At 35.3% G+C, this 27,615-nt stretch overlaps 1 protein-coding gene across 1 annotated transcript; it reads left to right on the top strand.

Annotated features, from left to right (window-relative positions):
- Positions 1-27,615, top strand: CHMP2B (charged multivesicular body protein 2B). Its single transcript, XM_050782119.1, has 6 exons — positions 1-235; positions 13,414-13,505; positions 18,326-18,520; positions 22,478-22,580; positions 25,514-25,620; positions 25,823-27,615. Exons 1-6 carry the CDS (start codon positions 202-204, stop codon positions 25,931-25,933), a joined length of 642 nt encoding a protein of 213 aa, XP_050638076.1. The 5' UTR covers positions 1-201; the 3' UTR covers positions 25,934-27,615.

Here is a 27,615-nt window from a genome sequence, read left to right as displayed (position 1 = left end):
CACCTGAGCTCCGGGTGACGCGGCTGCGGTAGCTGCGGATACACGCCTTCCGCGGGTCCTGCCTGGCGACCCCGACCTCCTCCTGCTGTCTCTCCGCTCCGCCACCCCAAACCCGCCAAGGTCCTGTCCTTTCCCTCCTGTCCTTTCCCAGCGTTGGGCCGGACCGGGCCGAGCCGGGCCGCCCGGGCGCGGTCTTTAACCATGGCGTGCCTCTTCAAGAAGAAAACCGTGGATGGTGAGTTCCAGGCCGGGCTGAAGGGGCCCAGCTCTGCGTTTTCCCAGCGTCTTTCGGGGCCTGCCGGCCGGGATTCTGCCTACTGTCTGTCCCTGGAGGCGGGGCTGGATCAAGTGGTCCCACAGGTGACCGCCCTCGCTGCACTTCTCTGCCTCCCTCTTGCTTCTGACTCACCTCACCTTAGGCTCACCTAGGCAGTCTGGTTGCTTCCCTAGCCTCACGCTTCCCCCACCCTCGGGTTTTCCTCAGCAGGATGCTGAGCGTTTCGAGAAGGCTAGCGGGGTGCTGCTGGCCCCTGAGTGTCAATAGATTGGAGAGCTGATGGATTTCTTGTTGGTTTCCTCTGCTTCGATTGTTGCTCTTCGGCTGGGAGATGTACTACTTGTAGGCATCCAGACAGGAAACTTGCAGTCTCGGAATGGGGAGGGGAGGGGATAACAGGCTCCAGTTAAGAAATGAAGTTGGGTCTGGGTCGGTTGCTTCTTTAAGAACACCCCATCAATAAAGAGATATGAAACAAATGCTTTTTTTGATTGACCCCAGTAGAAAAATAAACCCCAGAGAAGTGCCCAGATTTAGTTTTCATAATGGATTTTTCTCCCTTAGGATTATCATTTGCCAACTAAAATAAGAGATGGGGTATGTATTGTCTTCATAGAAGTTTAACATGTAAAGATACTTGGGTTGTTTCCCACATTTAGCTTAATATCATCTTGAGGGGGAAAAAGTGAATGTAAAAGAATGTATAAGTTTTATGGTGCTCATATGCGATGCCTGTAATGTGTTTATATAATACTTGATATTTTCATTGACTGCTACCAGCAATTAAATTCATTCAAGTGATTTAAAAATTGTGTTCCCCATTATATGTTTAGTCTAGGTTGTTGCTGGTTCAGCCAAAGAATCACTTCTTTGTAAGGGTCTAATTCTGCCACAAAAGGAGCAGTGGTAGCTAGACGGTGATTGGTACAAATAGGGTGCTCCGTCCAGACCTGGAAGTAACTCCTTCATTCCTTTGTGTTGACTATTCCAATGCCAGCAAAATTATTTTGGGGAGGATAACAAAGAAGTCATGTCTGCCCTGCTACTCTACTCTTCATTTCAACACATAATGCTCCTTTACCTCTAATTTATCAGATGACATAATACATTTTTCCTTAATCTGGGTGACTGAACATTTTTTTGATTTATTGAGTTTTTATTAAGTATCATTTGCAATACCTGGAATAACTACCAACTTGGTATATAATGTGATCAATGATGTGAAATGGATTTTATGTGTGCTTTTCATGAGAATGCTGCTTAATCTTTAATATGGCACTTTATTTTTTCAATGTTTTGGCTACCACTGTTGTGAGCTTCACTTATTTTACAGTACTCTAGGGAGTGGGGATGGGGGAACGATTTATTTTCTTTTTGCTTGAGTTTTATATAGTTACAGGTTTTTTTGTTGTTTAGCTTTATATAGTGAGAATTTACTAAATGGAGGAAAAATGGTTTAATCTCCCTTACTGTGATGTTACGATTAATTTTTTTTAACAATAAAAACCAAACATTCTAGTTTTAATTGCTTAATAACGTCAAGTATTTTCAAAGACATAAATCTCAGTTCTGTGCTTCCTGGTGCCTTCGGAAATCTAGTGACTATTGTACTTGAAGTGTAGAGGGGAGAGAAGAAAGACAATGGGGATGTGCAATGAGTGTTAAACTGTATACTCATTTGCAGTTATTTCTTCCAAGAAATAACGTTTTTGCTGAATAGATTTATTTGTAAAAAAAAGTCTTAAGGACTCTTGCTAGGAACTATGCCACTAAATTAACCATATGTGCAATTTCCAAATGTAAATTTGGCCAGCAGGTACATTTACTATAAACTACCAAGATGCATACTTGATGTTTTCTTACATTATCATTTCCATTCCAATCATTTACTGACATCTTAATAAATAGATCTGTATTTTCATTATTTTGACGTAGAGCTTTACTTTTTTTACTCCCTGTTTTATTGAAAGGAAGGTTTTTTGTTTTGTCTAAAAGGTGACAGCATTCTTCTTGGTAATGAGGCTGTATATTATGAATATGAAATTTAATATATTTTTATTTCTTTCTCTCAGATCCTTGGATTGATCATGAGCTCTTTTATTGTATGCTGACTTTTAAATCTGTTCCAGCAGTAATGAAATTCTGATATATAAGGGAAATATGTACCTGCCTATAGATCTGGGGAATAATTGAATCTTTTTTTCTGTTTGGATTGGCTGAAAGAGTTATATACTGTATCATTGAAGACTCCTGCACATGTATATTAAAAAGGAAGACAACATTACAGCACTTATTACTATTCAGAGTTATGTTTAATTCATTTTTGACAGAGAGATGAACAAGTCTCTGCAGTGTACACTTGGCTAAAGAAATTAATGAGAGGTATACCTCAAGAGAAGGGAAGGATCCTTTGGAATTTGAAATTACAATTGTGTACTACTTGGTTTTCCTTTTACCTGTGTAAGGATATACATATGTGTGTGTGTATATATATATAGTATTATGTTTACCTACAGTGTTTATTTTCCCCATTTGTAGACTAATAGTGACCTATTTAGGGAAGCTAATTATGAACCTGTAAATCAGGATCCCACTAGGACTTGTCATAAATGCACAACTAAACATGCCTTAAAAGTGAAGTTCTTTAAACACTGTATAAGTTTTGTCTGTTAACCTCAGTAGAGACAAATTTGACTAAACCAACACTGTGCTAACCATTGTGCATGCAGTATCTTATTTCTCGTAAAACCTGCAAGTACTCATATAACATCCTTATAAAATGAGAAAAGCAAAGGACTAAGTCATGTGTTCAAGATCATACAGCTATTAAGTGTGAGAGCTAGGACCTCATCCCTTTGAGTATTATTATTACTTTTTTCTTACTAGAGATTGATAATGAAACAGTTTAATTTTGCTCCTCTTATCAAGCACATGGAATTCTCAACGTTTGGTAGATACCATGCAACATTTGCATTCTTTCTGGAACCAGACTTTTCTTTTGGAATTAGTGGTAGAACTTTACTTTGTAATGGTGGTGGCACTGGAAATAACCCACTCCTGACTCTCCCTGGACACAGCATTTCTTCGGAAGTATGACCAGTTGCTTTTTGCTGTTATCTAAACCTTTTGAAGAAGTAGTGATGTCTTATCTCCTCTTCTTTACTTAACAGACTGCCTCCCCCACCTTATAGCAGTAGATGTTGCTTAGATCATCAGTAACTTCTAGATTGTAAAATCTAATGGCGGTTATTAGTGATCGTCTCTTGGGCCTATGTTTTGCATTTGATCCTGATAATTAATTTATTCTCTGAAATTCCCTCTCTTAACTTCCAAGACATAACACTCTCTTAATTTTCCCCAAATTGCTCTGACCGCTCCTTTCTTTCTCCTTTCCGTATTTTTTTTTATTTTTATTTTTCTTAAACCTACCCCTTATATGTTAGTGTTCTTCTTGGTTCCATCCTAGGCTACCACTGTTCTAACTGCATTCTCTCCCTGCATGATTTTATTTACTCCTATTTTAAGTATAACTTAAGTACTGATATATCCCAAATCTGTGTCTCTAGATGTATTTTTGAGTTTCAGGCCAGATGTCCAACAATTCGCTGAATATCTGTACCTAGGTGTCTCACAATACCTCAAACTCAAGATCCCATACAGAACTCATCATATCTTCATCCAGTGTTGACAGTGCTAGATGTTGCCCTCTACCATCAACTAATTACCAAGTCCTGCTTCTTTTGCTTGTTAAATATTGGACACATAGGATCTTCCTCTGTGTTCCTGCAACTCTTTGCTCTAATTCGGATCCTACTTACCTTGTACTTGACTATATCAACTTTTTGCTTTGCTTTCCTATAGCTTCGTAGCCCTTAAATCCTTCATCCACAAAGTTGCGTGTGTAATTGAAACTTGAACCCAAATCTGACTATTACCCCTCAGTGTAAACCCCTTTATGAAATCTCTGGCACCAACAGGATTCACTGTGAGAGTTTTAATAATGCATGTGTGGCTCTCCTTGAACTGACCCTTCCCTTTCTAGCCATCTCTGGACATTTTGGTGTCCAGCAGCACTGTTCTTCTGTTCATTGGTATCTACTGTACTCTTTCTCGCCCTGACATATTTTTGCTTTTGATGGCCTTATGCCTAGAATTCCCTTTTTCTCTTCCTCTAGCGAACCTGAACTATCCTAGGTTTATTTCTTCTCAAAGTCTCTATTAAGTACCTCACTACTTGTGTTCCCCTTTTGTGGCATTTTTTTTCTGACTTGGATTCACTAGAACCGTAATAGAGCCTCCTGTACTTTCAAAGTTGAATAATGCTTATTCTGAGTCTCTTCTACATTCCATGTTTGTAAGGGGCTTCAGAGTCTTCAGCAGAAATGAAAATGTATCTGCAAGAGTTTCTAATTTAGAGATTAAATCTCTAAAATAATATCATTTACTAACCAAAGTAGTATTTCCAACATCCAGGGCTTAGAAGAACCTGGATCCACACTTTGCCACCCACTGTGAACTTTAGTGCAAGTTAGAGGTAATTTGAAGAACACTACAGAGAGAAGAGGAACAAAGCTTCTTGGCTTTTGCCTCATTGGGATGATATTTGCATATGCTAGTTGTCCAGAGTTCAGAAACTATGAGGTTTTGACTAAGTTGGGATAAATCCCCTGTCATTGTATCAGTTGTGATGCCACATTTCTGATGTTAAAAGGAAGTAAAATGGAATATCTTTCAGAAACATTTTTTTTTTTCTCTATTCCAGAATAAAATACACCATTCTCCTGGTGGCACCTGCAGAATTCAGGTCTTTCCCAGGATGTTGTGTGTCCCTTTAGTGCTCCTTATTCTGGATATTTAAAAAACTCAAATTTTACTTTCTACTTAATCCCTCCATTCTTGACATACCATAGAAAAATAATTGAACATGGGATTGAGGAACACAGTATACTCCTCTGAGCATTTTCTTAGAAAAACATTCTCCCTCCTTTTAGAACAGTTATTTCTGTAGGCAAAATGTGTTCCTTCTGTATTTCCACATCCCCAGCGTGACACCAAAGACAGACATCTCCTTTCAGGCTACCATTTCATATCTTCAGGTCCATTGGCCTGTGAGGCTTTTCTTCCAGGACACATTCCCTCTCATTCTCTCATTTATCTAAGCTGAAAAATGCGCTTTGACAGTTTTCTGAACTGAAGTTTTATTGATGATGTTACTAAAGCTTTTGTCATTGAGGACCAAACGAGACTCAAAAGTCTGCTGACATATGCCCATCTCAAAACCTTGTTTTAGTTCTTGAAAACACTGGCATTTTTATGGTTATAAATTGGTTCAGATTAATTCCTCAGGGCTTGAGTGACTTTTGAGAGTTACTAGTAGGAGAAAAAAATTATTTTTGCTACGGCATATGCTACCATAGGTCTTGGCTTGACTCTCCCATTTTCTCTTCAGTGTTTTGCCTCTTCCAAGTCCTGCTGTTTCTCAGCTTAAACCTGGTTCTTAAGTTGGTTGGCTCCCTGACCATGTATAGGTGGAATAAAGCTGTTGGCATGATCCCCCTTTTTTCTTTTTATTTTCTATAGTTGCCTTTTGTTTTCTTTTTACCATGTATTAGAACTGATTAGTTAAGCTGATAATATTTGTCCCTGAGTGTCAGATATACCATTCCCAAAACCTGAGAAGCAAATTTGGTTTGCATATCAAATTCTAATTACTTTGTACCCACTCTCACTCTCATTTTCCTTCTGCGTTTGAGTAAATCTTGTTCCTAGAACCAGAACTTTCTAAATAGTGACCTTTAATGTTTCTTTTTAATGCCTTAGCTTTTGAGTTTGTAATAGTTTTGCAGTGTTTTTTTTTTCTTCATCAACCCAAGATGAAACATTCTCACATAGCCAGGACTTCTTTTCACTTTACTGTTCATTGGCAAGCTCCATCATGCCTAGTTAGCTGAATTCACACTCACTCTGGACTTTCTTATATCCATAGCACAATTAGGGTTTGTCCAGTGCTGTTTCCAGTGTCACAGTGCTCCCTGTTCCCACTGATACTAGCTGTTACAGAGCTTGTAGGTGAAGTCTAAAGTAGAAGCTACCTCTTCCCTGGAGATCTTGATACCTTGAAACTAGTCAATGGAGATTATAAAGTAGGATGTGGGAACATTTTGTTTCTATCTCAATTCATATGATGATTAGGTTTAGAGGAACTGATAGGCAATAAAATCGCATAGATAAAAATGTATTTTCTCAAATTAAATATATTTAATAGTAGGAAATTTGGCTTATTAAATTAAAAAGTCTGTTACGACTTTTTAAAGTGAAAAACACAACATACAGTATAGTGGCTACTTGTCTGGTAGATCAGCTTGAATCCTGCTGACTGGTGGAGATTTGCGTACTGTTCCCGCATTCCTGAGGCATTCATCCCGAACTGCCTTACAAACTTGAGATAGCCCCCCACCTTCCCCCAAAAGAAAGGCACTTTAAATAGTGTTACTCACAAATTAATGAATGTCCATATTTATACTTGATAAATACTTTTTGCTTTTATCCTCAAATGTACAAATTATATCTAAACTAATGATAGGGAGGACAGGCATGATTCAAGTTGGGGCCCTCAAACCCCAAGCAGAGAATTCTGGTGAGCTAGACTGGACCATATGGGAGACCTTTTTTGTTTTGTTTTTATTTTTTATTTTTTGACTTTTTATTTTTTGTAAGCAGATAAACCATATTGACTCAGAACCAAACAAGGCAGAAATAGCTTGTGTCTCCTAAGTCCAAGACTTAAGTCTATGATCTTATCACTCTGCTGTAGACCTATTTCCTTCAGAAAGAAAAACCTGAAAGACTTGAGATAGGCTTTTAATGCCCAGGGTGGAGCTGGCCTGGGTGGCCTTTTCTAAGTGTTGTGCTGGGCATGGGCGAAGAGAGGGTGTTGGATGAATCAAGCCTCCAGACCCTTTTTATCTCACTGAATGGTAAGAGAGAGAATATGCTATATCATATCCATGTACCTTTGGCATTTGCACAGTGTGAAGTTTTCTATTACCACCTATTGTGATGTCTTTGCAGCAAACCACAAGGTAGAAGAAGTCCTAGAGAATGAAAAATTCAGTGTACACCCTTATCTGCCTGAAGAAAGAAGCAGAGGATAGACAGGAGTCAAGCACTCTGTCTCTCTTAGGTGGCAACAGTTCCCTGTACATGTTTCTGTCATGATCTTGCCTCACATTGAAAAATGGGGAAAGTAGAAAGTTATAAGGGAAATAGCCTATTATTTCAATGCTCCACATTTCCATTATAGAAAGCTAGCTATCATATTTCAGATTTTACTATTGTTAAATTATCTTTTTTGACAACTGATTTTGTTTTACATTTTAAAGACGTGTTAAATATGCCTGTAAGAGGAATCCTTTCACATTTCAATGTATGTGTTTGTACTCCCATAGATCGCTACTAAGTATGATGTATTGGGATGGTATTTGCATGAAGAAAGGTGGGACTACAAACAAGCAAGTAAATAAATATATGTATTCCCTCCTCTTAAAGAGATTGTAATCTTGGGATGAAATCATACCTACTAAGAAATAAATCTAGTGGATAATAAACGTGGCTGTAAAAACATGAAAATTGTCTCAGACCATTTTCATATTATTCCTTCTGAATTATCTAGAAGACCAGATTATTAAACGTGGATTTAATATAGCGATTATTTTAAAAAAAGAAGAGTAATTTGTTAGTTTTATTAGTATATTTCTATTGTCTCATATGAAAATATGTTTTACTGTCTTTCCATAATATGTTTTAAAGTGTTGTGATTATGTTTTAGTATGTAACATTAGCCGCTCTGAGTTTATAGCTTAGAACTGTTTAAATATTAATAGGCCTATTAACAACTATGAGGCTGTGGAATATGCGGTAGTTAATTTTCTTTATTTTTCTTTTATGATATACAGTGACTGTTATGGTACATATAGTTACATTAAATTGAGAAAAGTGAAATCAAACTATTTTAATTAAATTGCATGTTTTGTTGAATTCGCATGTAATCGTACTTGTTTTCCCATAAAGATGGCTATACCTGGCCTCGATGGTTCTCAGATACCTACTGGGTGTTCAGCAATTCAGTTCAGTTCTGACAGTAATTATCTAGAGTTAGGGCAGACCCTATAAGTGAAAGACAGTCCCACAAGACTGCCCTACTTCAGATGCCACTTGAAAGTCCCAGGTTGCCACCAGTACTTCTGACTGACCAGGTTTTCCTACAACTTCATCTTCAGGTTTGATAATGCACTAGGACAACTCTGAGAACTCATCAGAGTGCTTCATTTACTGTTACTGGTGTATTTTAAAGTATACAACTAGAAATAGCCAAATGGAAGTGATCCATAGGTCAAGGGTCGAGGGTGGAGGACAGAGCTTCCATGCCCTCTCTGGGTATGCCATCTTCCTGGCATATCAGTGTGTTCACCAACTGAGAGATTCTCTGAATCTCTTAGTTAAGGTTTTTTATAACCCTATCTCAAGCACCCACCTCTGCTGACATGTGGGGGTGGGGTTAAAATGTCTCACCCTTTAGTCAAGTGTTTGGTCTTTCTGGTGACCAACCTTTCTGAGGCCATCAGCTGCCCTCCCACACCTACCCCATATACTCAGATACGGTGCACAGGAGCTTGTTGTGAATAACAAAAGACACTCCTATCATTCAAGAAATTTCAAGGGTTTTAGGCCCTCTGTGCCGGGAACCCAGGACAAAGACCAAATTTATATGTTTAATTATATCACCCTCGTAATGAAAAAATGTATATAGATAGAATTTTAGATCTTAACTTTGAGCAGTTGCTGTGTGCCTGTGTCAATTATCTGGCCACAATTTAACTTCTCAGTATAGTGGCTTGTCTTTCTGAGCAGTACTGTTGTAGCTTGTATGAGACCATCATCATGACCGGGCGCAGTGGCTCATGCCTGTAATCCCAGCACTTCGGAAGGCTGAGGCGGGTGGATCACCTGAGTCAGGAGTTCAAGACCAGCCTGGCCAACATGGTGAAACCCCGTCTCTACTAAAAATACAAAAATTAGCCAGGCATGGTGGCACATCCCTGTAATCCCAGATACTTGGGAAGCTGAGGCAGGAGAATCACTTGAACCTGAGAGGTGAACCAAGATCGCGCCATTGTACTCCAGTCTGGGTGACATGAGTGAAACTCCGTCTCAAAACGAAACAAAACATCTGATACTGCCAATTCATCTTATACTAGTTGAGTTTAGGGAGTCCTTAGTAGACAAAGGAGTTGTACTCCAGAAATTCATTTATTTTTTGAGTTTAAAATTTAGAGCACATTTTCTATGGAAACAGCGGGGTAAGTGGTAAATGTTTTTTATATCAGTCCATTGGCTTTGACAAAATAGGGAACTAAGTCCAAAAGAAGATCGGGTGTGTTTGAGTGTTGCGGATGAAGAGGTTCATGATTCCATTGAAAGATAGGGAAATGAGAGTGTGTTTGTTATTTGGGGTCAGTCTATAGATGTCTGAGGAAAGGTGTGTATTATGGACTGAATTGTCCCCTCTGCCCCCCACAATTCATATGACAAAGCTCTGACCACTCATGTGACTCTATTTGGGGATAGTGCCCTTAAGGATGTAATCGAGGTTAAATAAAGTCAGATGAGGCCCTGATTCAATGACTGCTATCCTTAGAAGAAGAGAAAGATCCACAGGGAAAAGGCCATCTGAGAACACAGCAAGAAGGTGGCCATCTGCAAGCCAAGGAGAGAGGCCTCAGGAAAAATTAAACCTGCTGGCACCTAGACTCCTTTCAGCCATCAGCGCTGTGAGAAAATACATTTTTGTTGTTTAAGCCATCCACTTTGTGATATTTCGTTGTGGCAGCCCTGGCAAACTAATACAGCATGTTCCAATCCATACTCTAGGGGATACTGGTGTCTAGGAAATATTAATAGATATTTCTTAAAGACAATTCTTAATACATTTGGTCAATAATCTATGATATATTCTCCATTTAAAGATTAACAATGCATACCCATGTATTAAACATTCCCAGAAGCCTTGAAGCAAAGAAATGTGTTTAATTTTTATTTTCAGTTTTAACATTTCCCAAATACATTTATCTGTGGATCTTCCACACCCTCTCTTTTAAATGAAATGTATGTTTCCTATTAAGTCTCACTCATTTTAGAAGAAGAAAGTAGGTGGCAGGAGAGAAAGCCCCCCCTTTCTTTATCTCTATTGGAGATATGCCATGGTTTCATATTCCTGTATTTAAAAAACATGTAGAATACCTCACTGGTAAATCCTAAGTATTAGATGCCCACCAGTATAAAATTGAGAAACAGAATAAGCAAAAGAGATATGATAGATGTCTTGTAGGTAGGATATAGGAGTTTTGACATCTTATTTTAACTTTTATTCAGAAAGTCATTGTGGTTGATTAGTTTTATCAATAATATGACTATAGTAACTACTAACTGTAACTATTATAACTATAGAATAACTATCTTAAGATAATAATTTTTGACTTTGTTGTTTTAATTGAAGTTGAATTCATATAACATTAACCATTTTAAAGTGAACAGTTCAGTGACATTTAGTACATTCATTCACAATAATGTGTTACCACTACCTGTATCTAGTTCTAAAACATTTTCATCACCTCAAAATAAAATCCTGTACCCTTTAAGCAGTAACTTACCATTCTGCCTTCTCCTCAACCCCTGCCATATACCAGTTTGCTTTGTCTGTATGGATTTACCTCTGATATATAAATGTAATTATAAATTGTGATGTTTTCTATCTGGCATCTTCACTTACCATAATGTTTTTGAGGTTCACGCATGTTGTAGTATGTATCAGTACTTCATTCTTTTGATAGCTACGTAATACTCCATTGTATTTATATACCACAATTTGTTTATCTGTGCACCTCTTTGTGGTCATTTGGGTTACTTCCACTTTTTGGCTAATGTTACTAATGCTGTGAACATTCATGTAGAAGTATTTGTTTGAATACTTATTTCACTTCTTTCCGGTAGATATCTAAGAGTAGAATTACTCGGTCATACAGTAATTTGATGTTTCACTTTTTGAGGAATCACCAAACTGTTAAGCATAGTAACCAAACCATTATACATTCCTATGAGCAATATGCAAGGGTTCCAATTTTCACGTTTTCATTAGCACTTATTTTCCTTTTATAAAAAATTATTCATTCTAATCCATGTGAAGTAGTATTATTTTCTTTAGGACTAATGATGTGGAGCACCCTTTTTATGTGTTCATTGGCCATTTGTATATCTTCTTTGGAGAAATGTCTGTTCAGGCCTTTAGCCCATTTAAAAGTTGGGTTGTTTGTATCTTGTTTCTTGAGTTATGAGAATTTTTTATATATTCTGCATACCAGACTCTTATCAGATATATTATTTGCATATATTTTCTCTTATTCTATAGGTTGTCTTTTCACCTGATAATGTCCTTTAATGCATAAAAAATTTTAATTTTCACCAAGTCCAATTTATCTTTTTTTTTTTCTTTTGCTCTTTATGCTTTTAGTGTTATATTTAAGAATGTAATGCCAAATCCCAGGTCATAAAGATTTACTTGTGTGTGTTCTAAGGTTCAACTCTTACATTTGGGTTATTGATCTTTTTTGAGTTAATTTTTGTATACAGTGTGATGTAAAGGTCCAACTTTATTCCTTTTCATGTGGATGTCCAGATTTCCCAGTACTATTTGATGAAGAGACTGTTCTTTCTCTGTTGCTGTTGTTGTTTTTAAATCTCTTTATTAAAAAGTTAGTCTAGTGAAGTAGTTAAGATCACTGGTTCAAGAAACAGAATGGTTGGATCCAACCAAATCTGGTGTTACTACTTGCTACTTATGTGGCTTTGGGCAAGCCACTTAACCTTCCTAACGTTCAGTTTTCTTATATATAAAATAATAGAAACTCCATAGCATTATTATGAACATTAAATTGTGTAATGTCTGTAACTTAACACAATTTCTGACAATAAGAGATCAGCGTTGCCAAGAATTAACACTGATATCTGATCTTTTGAAGAAACCACTGTTTAGTAACAACTAACCCAGATTACAGTGCATCAGGCCTAGAGTAAAATTTTAATTCTTCAAAAGGTAGGTCTAAAGAATCCCAATGAATTCAGATAAATTAGAAAGATACTATAATTGAGAGGATACTTGCAATATGTCAGAACATTTGTATGTTATTTACTCCTTACTGTCCTTTCTTATGAAAAAGAAAGCTGAGATTTCGAGTATCAGCTAACTCTTCCAAGGTGTAATCATGATGATCAGGTGGCTGAGGTGAGATTCAAATCCAGATCTGCCTCATTGGAAAGTCTGGTGTTTCACTCTGTTAATACTTACTGCAGAAAACCAAACATATTTAATAAACATGTAACCTGTCTTCCTTTCTGAATTTCATATAGTATTAAAGTAAGGAGACATGAAAAGGGTGTGTGTGTGTGTGACATATATATGTGCTATATAAAACATTGTATACTAATCAGTTCTCTAGGGGAATATTTTATTGTGATTTAATACTTTTGGTTAAATCTCAGACTGTAGCATATTTCCATTTACCTGCTATCAATTATTTATATTTTATTAATATTTATAATTCAGGTTTTAATACTTAACTAATTTTTTAGCATATTAAAGTAAAAAAAAAAAAAATTGACATCTAGTAAATCTAAGGGTTTTTTTGTTTTTTTTTGGAGACGGAATTTCCCTCCTGTTGCCCGGGCTGGAGTGCTGGAGTACAATGGTATGATCTCGGCTCAACACAGCCACCTCCCAGATTCAAGCTATTCTACCACAGCCTCCCGAGTAGCTGGGATTACAGGCATGTGCCACCACACCCAGTTAATTTTGTATTTTTAGTAGAGACGGCTTTTCTCCATGTTGGTCAGGCTGGTCTCGAACTCCTGACCTTAGGTGATCCACCCGCCTCCACCTCCCAAAGTGCTGGGATTACATGCGTGAGCCACCGTGCCCAGCCAATATAAGATTTTTAAAAATCATGATCTGTGAATCTGGTATTTTAAATGTTATTGAAAATTTTACAACCCATAAATTTAGGTTTCTTTTGTGATTCTCCTAGATGTAATAAAGGAACAGAATCGAGAGTTACGAGGTACACAGAGGGCTATAATCAGAGATCGAGCAGCTTTAGAGAAACAAGAAAAACAGCTGGTAAGTAGAACATTAAATTTCAGTTTAACTTTTCAAACAAATTTGGAAATTACTGTAGGAATAATTAGCTAACTAGGAAAAAGGCACATGGCAGGTGGCAGGTGATTTACTTAACTAAGAAATGGCAGTTAATAATTTTTGTATCTTCTGCTTACCTTTGTTTATTGTGTCATTCTGCTGACTTTTATTGGGATTCTGTGTATTCTGTTGATTATAGAATCAAATTATTCTTCAGTTTGTGAGAGTCATGAGTATCTAGGAAGAAATACTGCTCAAGGCAGAACCACCGTCTTAGTTAACAACAAAGATAAAATAGTCATGGAAAACAAAGAAAGGTTATTTTAAAAATTACATTAACTCAGAGGAGTCTTGCTTGATATTTTAAAGATCATTGTGTTTTTGACAATGAATGTACTTTTATAATAGACTGATCTGCTTCATTTTTAAATATTCTTTATGCTATGTTTTTATGTGTATATTACCTCAAATGTTTAAAAAATAGCTTTATTGAGGGATAATTGACATGCAATAAACTGTACATATTTCAGGTGTACAATTTGATAGGTTTTGACATATGTATAAACTCATGAAACCATTATTACAGTCAAGGTAATGAACATACCCATCTTCCCCAAAGTTTCCTTATGCCCCTGGAAATCCCTCCTACCCATCCCTGCCTGTCTCCCTTTTTCCTGATGAAGCAAATACTGATCTGTCACTGTAGATGAGTTTTCATTTCTAGAATTTTATGTAAATGGAATCATAGAATATCAACTCCTTTTTATGACCTCTTTCACTCAGCTGATTATTTTGAGGTTAATCAGTGCTGTTTCATGCATTAGTGTTAATTACTTTTTGTTGATGAGTATTATTCAATTGTTTGGATATTTCACAATTTGTTTATCTATTTACTAGCCAGTGGACGTTTGGGTTGTTTCCAGGTATTGGTTGTTTGAATAAAGTTGCTTTAAACATTCAATCAAAGTTCTTGTAAACATGGTTTTCATTTTTCTTGGGTGTATTCCTGAGTGACATTGCTGGGTCATAGGGTAAATGTATGTTTAACTGCTAAAAAATTAAAACTAAAGTGCTGAAAAATTTGCAGAGTGCCCGTAATGTTTTCTCTTCCCATTAGTAATGTATGAAAGTTACAGTTGTTTCCCATACTTGGAGTTGACAGTCTTTAATTTTAGCCATTTTGTGGGTGTATAGTAGATTGTCATTTTAAATTTCATTTTCTTAATCACTAATGCTGTTGAACATCTTTTTATATACCTGTTTACTGTTTACTTACCTTTTTTGCCAGAGTGTCTATTCAAATATTTTACCTATTTTTTCATCAAATTGTTTTCTTTCTTAGTTACAATAGATTTTTATATATTGTGGAAACAAATGCTTTATCAAGTATATGTTGTGCAAATATTCTTTCCAAGTTCTTAACCTTGTCCTTCATTTTCCTAAGTGTCTTTTGAGGAATGAAAGGGTTTTTTTGGCTTATTTTGATCAAGTACAATTTTTTATTCTTTTATTCTTTTTTTTCAATGTTGGAGTTTCTTACAAATGTCAATTACATCAAATTGGTGATAGTGTTTTCTAAGTCTTCTGTATCATTGCAGATCTTCTGTCTGCTTGTCACAATTAGAGTGTATGCGTAAGAGTGGAGTTGTTAATATTTCTCATCCTTTTTTCTCTAACTAGTACTTTTAGTGTACTACTTACTTTTAGTGTACTAGCTATGAGTGCCTAACCCAAAGTCAGTAATATTTTCTCCTGTGTTTTCTTCTAGAAATAATTCAGTTTTAGTTCTTCCATTTAAAACTGTGAACCATATTGAATTAAGTTTCAGTATGGTGTCAGGTAAGGGTGGAGGTTCACTTTTTGCATATGGAAGGTCAGTTGTTTCAACATAATTATTGCTGACGCTTTCCCTTGTCATCTTTGTGGAAAACCAGTTGTCCAAACGTAGGCATCTTTCTGGGCTCTAGTCCATTGATTTATATGACTGTTTTTAAGCTAATACCACATTATTTTTGTTAAAAAAGGTTTAAAGTAAGTCTAAAAGTGAGCATTAATCTTTCCACTTCACACTTCTTTTTTCCTAATTGTTTTGGCTGTTTTAGGTGCTTTGCATATCTATAGGAACTTTAGAATACAAATCAGTTTCTACAAAAAAGATCAGATTTTGATTGGGATTACGTTGAATATGTACATATTAACATTGTGTCATAAGACATATTAACATAATGTTAATTAACGTTAACAGAAGAGATATTAACATTATGTCTTCTGACCTATGAAGGTATTATATCTCTCCATTATGTAGATCCCTATTTATTTAGATCTTCAATTTTCCTCAGCAGTGTTTTGTACTTGTTGAAATGGTTGTGTGGTTTTCTTTTTTATTCTGTCAATACAGTGAATTACTTTGATTATCAAAAGTTGGATCAACCTTTTGTTCCAGGCACACACCTCACTTGTTAATGATATATTTTTTTAATATATTTTCAGTTTGCTGAAATTTTAAGAATATCTGCATCTGTGTTCATAAAATATACTGATTTGTAGTTTTTTGTGTGTGTAGTGTAGGCAGCAGTGCAGTGTTTTTATTTGATTTTGATATCAGGGTAATAATGCCGGCCTAGTAATGCTGGCCTCATAGCATGAGTTGGCAAGGGTCCTATACTCTTTTCTTTAATGAAAGAGTTTGTATAGTTCTTCCTTAAATGTATGATAGGATTCATCAGTAAAGTCATATGTGAATGAAGATTTTCTTTGTAGGTAGATTATTGAACTACAAATTATTTTTTAAAATTGATATACAGTGGATTAGGTCATCTGTCTTATTGAATGATCTTGGTGGCTTTAGTCTGAGAAGTAACTTGTCCATTTCTATTACATTTTAAAATATACTGATATGTTGTTTATAATATTCCCTTACTATCCTTTAACATCTTTAGGATAAGAAGTGATGCCCTTCTTTGCTTTCTCGGTATTTGTAACCGTGTTCTCTCCCTCTCACTGTCTGTCTCTTTCTCAGTTTTTTTTGTCATCAGCCTGGTTAGTAGTTAATCAATTTGATTGATCTATTAAAACACACACACACACACACACACACAAAACAGCTTTTGCTTTTTGGTTTCACTGATTTTCTGTATGGATTTTTTTTTTTTTTTTTTTTTTTTTTGTGATGGAGTCTCATTTTGTCACCAGTCTGGAGTGCAGTGGCGCCATCTCAGTTCCCTGCAACCTCTGCCTTCCGGGTTCAAGTGATTCTTCTGCCTCAGCCTCCCAAGTACCTGGGACTACAGGCGTGCGCCACCACGCCCAGCTAATTTTTTTGTATTTTTAGTTGAGACAAGGTTTCACCATGTTGGCCAGGATGGTCTCGATCTCTTGACCTCATTATCCACCCGCCTCGGCCTCCCAAAGTGCTGAGATTACAGGCGTGAGCCACTGTGCCTGGCCAGATTTTTCCTTCCTAGTTTGTATATTTATTTTCTTGTTTATCTTATTTCCTTGCTTTGTGTTTCATTTGTATTTCTTTTTTCTATGTTATGTTGAAGCTTATGAAGTATTCATTTTTTTTCAAATGCAAACTTCAATGCTGTAAACTCTTCTAAGAGAAATTTTAATTGCAGCTCACAAATTTTTATGTTGTATTTTCACTTAAGTTCAAAATATTATTTCCTCTGTGCTTTTTTTCTTTAACCCATGACTTATTTAGAACGATTATTTTTAAATTTCCACTTATTTGTGATTTTCTTTTCATATTTTTCTTATGAATTTTGAGTTTCATTGTAGTTAGCATACTTTGTGTGATTCCAGTCCTTTGAAATTTATTGAGCCCTGTTTTCTGATGTAGAATATGGAATACTTTGCTGATTGTTTAGTGACACTTGTAAAGAATGTATATTCTGCTGTCAATGTTGGAGTTTCCTACAAATGTCAGTGAGGTCAAATTGGTGATAGTGTTTTTGAAGCCTTCTGTATCACTGCAGATTTTCTGTCTACTTGTAACAATTAGGCTTTATGCTTAAGAGTGGAGTTGCTGATATTTCTCATGCTAATTATACATTTGTCTATTTCTCCTTTCAGTTCTGTCCATTGTGTTTTATATATTTTGAATCACTTTTATTAGGTACATACACATTTAAGATTTTCCTGGTATTGATTCCCTTATATCATTATGAAATACCCCTTTCTGTTTCTGTAGTATTCCTCGTTCTCAAGTTTATTTCATCTCTATTAATATAGCCACTCTGGATTGGCAGGTTTTGATAAGTATGTGTATAGCGTATATTTTTCTGTCCTTTTACTTGACTGTTTTTGTATAAGTTGGTGTCTTCAGATAGCATATAGTTGGGTTTGCTTTCTTATTTAATCCAACAGTCTGTCTTATAATTGAGGTATAAAATGGACTATTTTATTTAATGTAATTGTATTATTAGTTTTAGATCTATCGCCCTTTATTGCTCTGTCCCACCAACTCTTTGCTTGTATGTTTGTTCTTTTTCTCTTACCTTCTTTTGGATAGTCTTTTTTTTTTTTAATTTTCTTTTAGGCTCTACATGTGCACTGTTTTGTAGATTTGCTTTGTATTCATGGATGAAGATACCAGTTCTGTCCTTTCCATGTAAACATGTAGACTAAATTTCCTTCTTAGATTACTCTTTTGCTCTATGACTTTATAATAGCTTCTTCCCCTCTTCATGATCGGGGAGAAAGGGTCTGTTATGTATATTAGATCCGTTCTTCTGAAATAAATTATTGAGAACTACCCCTTAATGATTTTATTTTATTTTGTTTGTTTCTTCTCTTAGGAATTAGAAATTAAGAAAATGGCCAAGATTGGTAATAAGGAAGCTTGCAGAGTTTTAGCCAAACAGCTCGTGCATCTACGGAAACAGAAGACGAGAACTTTTGCTGTAAGTTCCAAAGTTACTTCTATGTCTACACAAACAAAAGTGATGAATTCCCAAATGAAGATGGCTGGAGCAATGTCTACCACAGCAAAAGTAAGTGGGAGCTTTTATATTCATAGATTTATAATTTTATAAACGATATTTAAATATCAATATTGAAAGCAGATTTAAAAGCACCTTCTGGTATATATGTGGTATAAAATGTATGTAATTTTTAGTAAAATGAGTTATAATACTAGATAATCCAGGTAATTACTTCTAGATTCTTTATTGGTATGTTTTAATACAAAATTTATTGTTTGAGGACAATCCATTTTCTTTCTTTTTTTTTAAGACGGAGTCTTGCTCTGTCACACAGGCTGGAGTGCGGTGGCAAGATTTCGGCTCCCTGAAGCCTCCGCCTCCTGGGTTCAAGAGATTCTCCTGCCTCAGCCTCCTGAGTAGCTGGGATTACAGGCATGCACCACCACCACACCTGGCTAATTTTTGCATTTTTAGTAGAGACGAGGTTTCACATGTTGGCCAGGCTGCTCTCGAACTCGTGACCTCAGATGATTCGCCTGCCTCTGCCTCCCAAAGTGCTGGGATTACAGACGTGAGCCACTGCGCCTGGCCAACAGTCCCATTTTCGAAAGATCACATGTAGCTTCTAATTTTATAAAATTGACTTTTAAAAGTATTTGCTTTTTTCCCCTCAAATTGTCAGATGATTTTTGACTTTATCTCTTTGTATGTTGTGACTACCTTTGAGTGATAATTTCCTCTTGATTCATTTTTATGAATGTGTCAGAAGGTCACATAAATAGTAAGAAAGATTTATCAGATTGTTTGTCTAGAAGAACTGATGTTTAACTTACTGCATGCACACACAAACACATTTTTCTATATCTATAATCAGTGTTTTTACTGTAGAGTTTAAAGGACTCTGAATCTTTCAGTCATTTAATAAATAAAGCACTCCTTGATACTGTTAGTAATCAAAAGAGGCTAAGACAGAAGGTCTCCTTTCACAGATTTTATAGTTCAATTGGGGGAGCTTAAGATATGTCTCTAGGAACCTACCCACTATATATCAGTCGTGCTAAGCTTTATGAATTGCACAGACCTTTGAGTAGGGTGATCTAAAAGACATTGCATAAGACAGAGGTTTAAAGAATATCATTAGAGGTTAGATGTACAGAAGAGGGATTATGAATATGAAGTGCAAAAGAAAAAAAAAGCTTCAGAGGAAAGTACAAGCTTTATGATAGGGAAATGGTATACACGGGCAATTTTTTGTTATTCATAGTAGTTATGTCCCATGAAGTCAGGAACACTGAAATAGTGCATATTGAACCATTGCTCCCAGGGGAAATACTGAGTTATATTTCTGTGAGCCTTTGCCCACAACATTTTTTCATCACCTAATCTGTACCTGACTAACCTTGTGTTTCTGTTTAAAGATGCCATATTTAATAGATAGTTGATTTGCTCATATTGAGCTCATGACTAATGGGACTATATCTCATTCCCCAACAAAGCTTATCTAACATATATTTTCTCCATAAAGCGCATCATGTCCTTCTTTCACTTAGGAACACTGGGCAGCATGTTTGGGGATACAATGTTTGGGGATCATTTTTTATCAGTGAAATCACCAACAAAAAGTAGAAAAGTGAGAAAAATGTGACACTAAATAAACTGTGGAAAGGACACTTAATTTGCAGTAAGAAGGCAGAACATCAACTTGTTTGACCTCAGCTGGAAATGTGCATGTTGGGTGACTCAGATGTTTTGCTGCTTTGTAAATGTCCACAGATAAGCATTAAAACACTGCAGGTATTCATTTGAGGTTACAAATACATTTTAATGAGTAGGTAAATTCTCAAATGTGGAATCCACAAGTAAGGAGTGTTAACTGTAATTGTGTTTGAGACAGCAGAGCACATGCAAGTCGAATGCTGTACAAACGTACAGTTAGAAGGAATAAATTCAATCTTTCATAGCAGAGTGGGAAGATTATAGTTAACAAAAATATATTGTACTTGGGTGGTGGACACCCTAAACACTCTGACTAGATCACTATGCATTATATGTGTGTAACAAATTTTTAGATGTACCCAATACATTTGTGCAAATAAAGAGTAGAGTGCATCCATTTTGTGAAGTACAAAAAGTACAGTGACACATTATAATCTTTAAAATGAGAAAGTTTCAAGCCTCAAGCCGGGCATGGTGGCTCATGCCTGTAATCTCAGTACTTTGGGAGGTCAAGGCAGGCAGATCACTTGAGGCCAGGAGTTCAAGACCAGTCTGGCCAACATGGCAAAACCCCACCTCTACTAAAAATACAAAAATTAGCTGGGCATGGTGGTGGGCATCTGTAATCCCAGCTACTTGGGAGGCTGAGGCAGGAGAATTGCAGAAACCTGAGAGGCAAAGGTTGCAGTGAGCCGAGATCACGCCGCTGCACTCCAGCCTGGGTGACAGAGAGAGACTCTGTCTCACAAAAAAAGAAGAGAGAGAGAACGTTTCAGTATACATTTTGTGTCTCAGTTACTGTATTCTTTTTGATTGTCTGATTTTTGAGACAGTCTTGCTCTGTTGCCCAGGCTGGAGTGCAATGGTGCAATCTTGGCTCACAGCAACCTCTGCCTCCCAGGTTCTAGCCATTTTCCTGCCACAGCCTCCTGAGTAGCTGGCATTGTGGGTGTGAGCCACTATGCCTCGCTAATTTTTGTATATTTAGTAGAGATGGGTTTTTACCGTGTTGGCTAAGCTAGTCTCAAACTCCTGGCCTCAAGTGGCAAGAGAAAACATAGCGCGTTTAAGGAATGAAAGATGTGTCTAGAGAGCAATAGTGCAAAGTTTAATCCATGTTAGGGCTCATAGGCAGATTATGGAATTTGACTTTTAGCACTTAAGAGCACTGGAAAGCCACTAGAGAGTTAGGTGTGTTGGGGGTGGGCAGGGATGAGGGGAATGCAGTGTCATACTTGGAAAGAATACTTTGACTACAGCATTGCATGCAGTTGAGAAAGGACTATTTGCTTCATATCTTTGAAATCAACGTGTTTTCTATTGTAGGGTTTCTTTTAATATACTGAATTAGCTATATAATGCATACGCATATGTTTATCATGCATATATTATGCATCATATATATAAAAATACAGTCATGTCTGCCTTAACATTCTGAAAAATTCATCTTAGGCAATTTTGTCATTGTGCAAACATTTTGGAGTATACTTACATAAACCTAGGTGATACAGCCTACTACGCATCTAGGCTATATGGTATAGCCTGTTGGTCCTAGGCTACACTGTACTGAATTTCGTAGGCAGTTGTAACATAATGGTTTAAGTATCTGTGTATCTAAACATAGCTAAACATAAGAAAGGTATAGTAAAAATGGAGTATTATAATCTTATGGGGCCACTGTCGTATATGCTGTGGGTCATTAACCAAAATGTAAGCACATGACACATGATTGTAAATAAATTTTGGTGATACTAGAGAACATTAATCTCTTAGTGAAATGAGTTGTGAATGTATAATGTAAGAGAATTGTTTTCACATAGTTTTTCAAAACTCACATTTTTATGTTTTTTTAAACCATCGTTTAAAATGTGTTAATAGATTAAGTATGTATGCTAGTATATCTTCTAATCTTTTTAAATTTAGACATTAAAAATGTTAATGAAAGTTTTTATAAAAATTAAATTTAAAAATTTATTGACATTACCTACTTGCCACATAAACAGGTAAATTTAATTTTCTTATTTGAATAGCAAAGGATTTTATGCTGATAATGTTTTTTATTACATAATTTCTTGCCTGCTGTTCAGACGAGATTTTCCACACTGGTCTTTATTATATAGATGTTAAGCAGATGGTTTCCAAATGACTATTTCATTTTTTTCTAGAATATTTAACACTCTATGTTTGATTACGGTAGGATGGCTATCTTTTAAAAGCCTGTCTATATTTGATGTGTTCCCTTTTGACTTACTTCATAGTAAAATTTTCAGAATTATGAAAGTAACATGAATCTTGTAAATACATTTAAAGACAATGCAGGCAGTTAACAAGAAGATGGATCCACAAAAGACATTACAAACAATGCAGAATTTCCAGAAGGAAAACATGAAAATGGAGATGACTGAAGAAATGAGTAAGTTTAATAAGTTATAATGAAATATATAGTTTTCTTATCTTTAAATTAGACATTTATTTACTTTAAGTCTCATATTCTCATTCACGAAGGCAGAAATGATGAAACCAAAAATGACAGGCTCAAAATTCTATTTGTATTTAACTGAGGGAAAGGTATAAAATATGTTATGCCATATCTCTATTACACATTGGCTTTAGCAGTTTTACTTTATCGATTACTATACCAAAACCAACTTGTGAGGTAAATAATTCTTCATGATATAAGTCAGGCAGTTTCAGAGTTATGTCGACTCTTCGGTGCTATAGAAGATTTGCCTATATTAGGGGTAGAGGTAATGGAGCTCTTTTTTTTTTTTTTTTGGTTTTTATTCTCATTTTTTTTTTCCCTCACACAAGAGTCTTCTAATATTTAGTTTTTGTCTTTTTGAATATAAACTAATTGCATGTTATGGTGGAAATGTATTTATAAAATCATTGTTTTGAAAGTATGTTTTCTAAATGTTTTACAACTATAAAACATGAAAAATAGAAAAAATAAATGTTTTACAACTGTGTAGGGATATACCAGTTTAGCTTTGCTTATCTGCTAGTATTTTAGTTTAACAGCATTTAATAACATTTAGTGTATAAAACAGTATCGAATTAAGTTGCCAGGGTGAATAAACTCATTATTATTCTAGTATTCTATTTCAGGACAGCTGTTTTTATTCGCGGTTGTAATGATATTGCCTGTTTATCTTTGACAGCTCCAAAGTTCTGTAGTTTTCACTTCAGGCCTTTAGTTTGAAAACTCTTGAGTTTTTTCAGGTTGTTGAAACATCATCAATCATATTTTAATGACTGAGAGAACTGTTTATTATATAAACTGTTATTTATATAATGATCATAGTATTGAACATGTGGTTTCCAATGCCAGTGATGGCAGTCTTTACCAGAGAAATGAACTTTTCCATTAAGCTATAATGAAAAGAATCAACAACCCTTACTTAATCAGATATCTATAATACCTACTGCAGTTGTTCTCATTTGTATTTTAATACATTGCCAATTAGTCTGTAGTATAATAGTAGTTATTGATGGTTACTCATTTTTTTTTTAACAACCTAGTAAAATACACTAACAATATTTTCATCCCAAAATAAATTCAAGGTGTAAATCAACATATCTTTTTCCAGTTGGAATTTATATTCTGCCCTGTTGCTCCAAAGCTTGTTCACATTTAAGTTAAGACACAAGATCTTTGGGAAATCTTACAGTATACCTGTGATGAGCATTATTACATTTTTTCTGAAAGCATTCTTTGTTAGTCTGATTACACCTCTCTCATCTTTTTCTTCTATCTACTTCATTTTTTTTTTTTTTTTTTTCTGCAACCACTTCTTTACTTATAAACTCCACATGACCTGGACTTATAAACTCCTCATGACCTGGACTTCACATCTCCCGTATTACTTTGCTAAGTTACATCTGAGTAACATACGGCTAAATTATTTTTTTCCAGGATCTTACCTCTGAGCATATTGATTAAATTCCTTCAGGGGTTTTCTGCTTACTACAAGATAAAATCCCCAAATTTTAAATAAAAAACACAAAGGAAGTATTTAGGTTATGAAACATCTTCAGTTTATACCCTAGATGACTGCCTACCTTACGTGACATTTTCCAGGGAGTCATGGTGCATAAACCCATAGATTATAGGTTTGTAACTATAGCAGTCCTAAACCAGGACACCCTGGTACAAGCATTCCATAGACAAAGACTCTTGTAGTAAACATTAAGCCTGTTTTTCAGGAGCCACAGTTACCAACATGATTACAAGGAAATCAGACTAGGTTACCTGTCTTTCTTCTTCTGGGGACATTCGCCAGATACCAGGAGAGGAACAATTTTAGGCTAACTGCTGTAATTTTTTTTTCTCCCAGACATTTTCCATTTATGTACCTTAAATAACAACCAAACAGAAGAACTTATTCTTTCTTGCTTGTGTCCCTGTTGCCTCACCATGACTTTGCCCAGGCCATTCCATTTTTGTATCTCTGTGTGGTTAAACCCTATGTATCCTTGCCAGATTACTTCACATGTTACTTCCTCCCAGTTGGATGTAATCTCCTTCTCTGAAACTTTGTAATCATTTATCTTTTCTCTTACCACAATCTGTTGAATTTTTTTTCTTTTATACTCAAGTGTCAACTACCCGAGGTCTTTATTTTTCTCCGTCTATACACCCATTGTATATGTATTGCATTTCAGGCACGAGGTGCCCAGTTTCAAAGATAAAAAAGACACAATCTCAATCCATCAAAAATTGTTTCCCCACAACTCAACATGATGCATTCTATACAGAGTGCTTTCAGTAAATATTTTGGGGAGGGAAGAGAGGTAGGAAAGGTTGTAGCAGTAATAATCCTGTTAAATCGGACATCATTCTTTAGGCAAATTTATTAAAATACTGAACCTTAGATTTCTTTAGAATGTTCTACATGTATCTTGAATGTAAATTTAAGAGGTATAAAAATATGATTATAGATATAAAAAGAGTAAATTGTTTTCCAGATATTAACAGGATATTTTATTCTTGCATATTCTTCCTCTACCAGCTTAATGAATACAATTTGTGAAATAATATTTAAAAGTCTTAAACATGTGGCTGTGAATATCACATGGTTTTTGTCTATTAGATGTAATTTTTTAAAAAACAGAGTAGACTTGTTTACTATAGGATAATTTGTGTTGAAATGAACATTATTCCAGATTTAATGGCTCAAATGTGTATTTATCAATGTACTTCACTGACATTTTGAAGGATTTTTTTAGTTCACTGAATTTGCTTTCTGTAATATACAAAATAGTTGAGCTAGACTGTAAATATATAAATCTAATCTGAAATTTGTTTGAAAGTAAATGCTTTGCTCCTTCTCCCTTATCCCCCAGTCAATGACACACTTGATGACATCTTTGACGGTTCTGATGATGAAGAAGAAAGCCAGGATATTGTGAATCAAGTTCTTGATGAAATTGGAATTGAAATTTCTGGAAAGGTATGAACATCATCTTTTCTTAGTTGGAAATAGTTTCTACCTACCACCTTTGTCACTTAATTGTTTTGTTTTTACTGTTAGGTACATGTTTTTTATTTCTGTTTCAAAAGTAAATTAAAGAGACCTCTGTACAGCACATCCTGTTATGTCCTAGTCCAAATGTTTGCTAATGCACGTTTTTGTTTTTCTTTGTTTAATATAGATGGCCAAAGCTCCATCAGCTGCGGGAAGCTTACCATCTGCCTCTACTTCAAAGGCTACAATCTCAGATGAAGAGATTGAACGGCAACTCAAGGCTTTAGGAGTAGATTAGTCAAAAAAAGTCATAATATTTTGCTTACTTATAATTATGTAGTATAAACCAAGCACAGTGCAGATTTCTTTTACAAAACACATGTATTTTGCGGAAAAAAAAAAATGGAGACTGTGAGTGAACAGTTGTTTCCTAACCCATGGCTATTTTGAATCTTTTGCCAAAGAATGACAATGATGCAAAAATGGAAACAGTTTGGATTTTAATTAGAACTATTTAGGAGTGATGATGTGTAAAAAGTTGACTTCTCTTTTGCATGGCACAGAGAAATTATATTCCTTACTTCATGTCAGTTTATGTTCTAAATCTTTTTCACTGAATATAAAAATCTTGTTAAATGCCGTTAGGCACCAACTTAAAGAGGGTTGTAAAAATATTAAAAGTATATCATTAATTCTGTATCTGTTGCTTGTCTTTTGTAAGTGATTATGTGTTATGACCATAGGCAGTTACAGCTGCCAAATTATTTTTAAATGGTCAAAAAGAAGAGTGCTATTTAAACATCTGTCTTAAACAAAAACTGTCGTAGCTTTTCTTTTTCTCTTTCCGTTGGGAGAACATTCTAGTTGGTAAGTTTATTACCTTTCAAAATGTGCTTGGCACCTGCCTTAAATAGCACAGATCTATTGTGCACATCTTTAAATTATTTCAGCTGGCAGAAAAGAATTACATTTAAAACCGAAAGCAAGGCCTCACTACAAAGATTATCCTGGCTTTTTCCTATCTCTGGGCCTAATTGAAATACGTACTCTTATTTTAGACACTCCTCTCTTAAAACAGACCAGGTTTTCCTGGTCTCGGAAGAGACCTATGATGACTTGTCCCTTTGATGCCATTACTGTGCATTGAATATAATTAGTAAAAATAGACAATGAATAAATAACACTTTATAGTAAGTAAACAATATATTTTGGCCATCTAAAAAGTGAGGATTATAATTATATGAATTATAATTTAAACTTTAATTTTGTTGAATGTGTATATTGAATCTTCTAAATTGAAGCCATTATTCTCAATTAAGTACTACAACTATGACAATGCTTGACCTACATTTTTAAAATAATTTCTTTTTTTGATAAATAAACCACAATTTTACCGGAAATTACCGTCTAAATGTGTATTAGCAGTATTTTTTAAGGTGAAATTGCCATGGTATCTAATGAATGTGTAGACAGAGAGAGAAAATGAAGGAGTGCCAGACTAGTTAGAATAGAAGTTAGGATTAGGTTAGTTTTGAAAAACGATGTTGTAATATATGGGTTCTAACACATCCTACCATGAAAACTGGAGGAGATATGTATAACCTGGTTAATTTGGGATGGTGGACATTTTGGGCTAATACTGACAAAATACATCTTAGGACTACTATACATGTGACACGGATTGCTAGGAGGAACGAAAAACTAAACTGTATAGTTTATATTCCGTAAACCATTTTATAATGTTCAAAGATTAGGTTTCGTTATTGGTAGTATTAAATACACAGTTTCTCTTAACAGTGATGGGTCAAAACATTTTACTGGATAATGGAATGTTTACCAGAACATGTTTTGATTCTTGGATGTACATAATAATGCCATCTAACTTATTTACTTTCTTGTTTACATGTGGGAGCTTTTGTTTTTAAAAATTATTTTGTTAAAAAATCTCAATAAAGATTTATTATTGTTGTCCTTTTCTTA

This window comes from Macaca thibetana, chromosome 2 (assembly GCF_024542745.1).
Source record: "Macaca thibetana thibetana isolate TM-01 chromosome 2, ASM2454274v1, whole genome shotgun sequence".
Classification (NCBI taxonomy): domain Eukaryota; kingdom Metazoa; phylum Chordata; class Mammalia; order Primates; family Cercopithecidae; genus Macaca; species Macaca thibetana.
The sequence above is the reverse complement of the archived record's forward strand: the minus strand, read 5'-3'. Positions and strand labels throughout refer to the sequence as shown.

Excerpts from the sequence above, each read along its gene's own strand:
- CHMP2B (XM_050782119.1), top strand. The coding sequence starts at position 202 with ATGGCGTGCCTCTTCAAGAAGAAAACCGTGGATG. Across the intron at positions 236-13,413 it reads CAAGAAGAAAACCGTGGATG|ATGTAATAAAGGAACAGAAT; the intron begins GTGAGTTCCAGG and ends TGATTCTCCTAG. Across the intron at positions 22,581-25,513 it reads GGAGATGACTGAAGAAATGA|TCAATGACACACTTGATGAC; the intron begins GTAAGTTTAATA and ends CTTATCCCCCAG.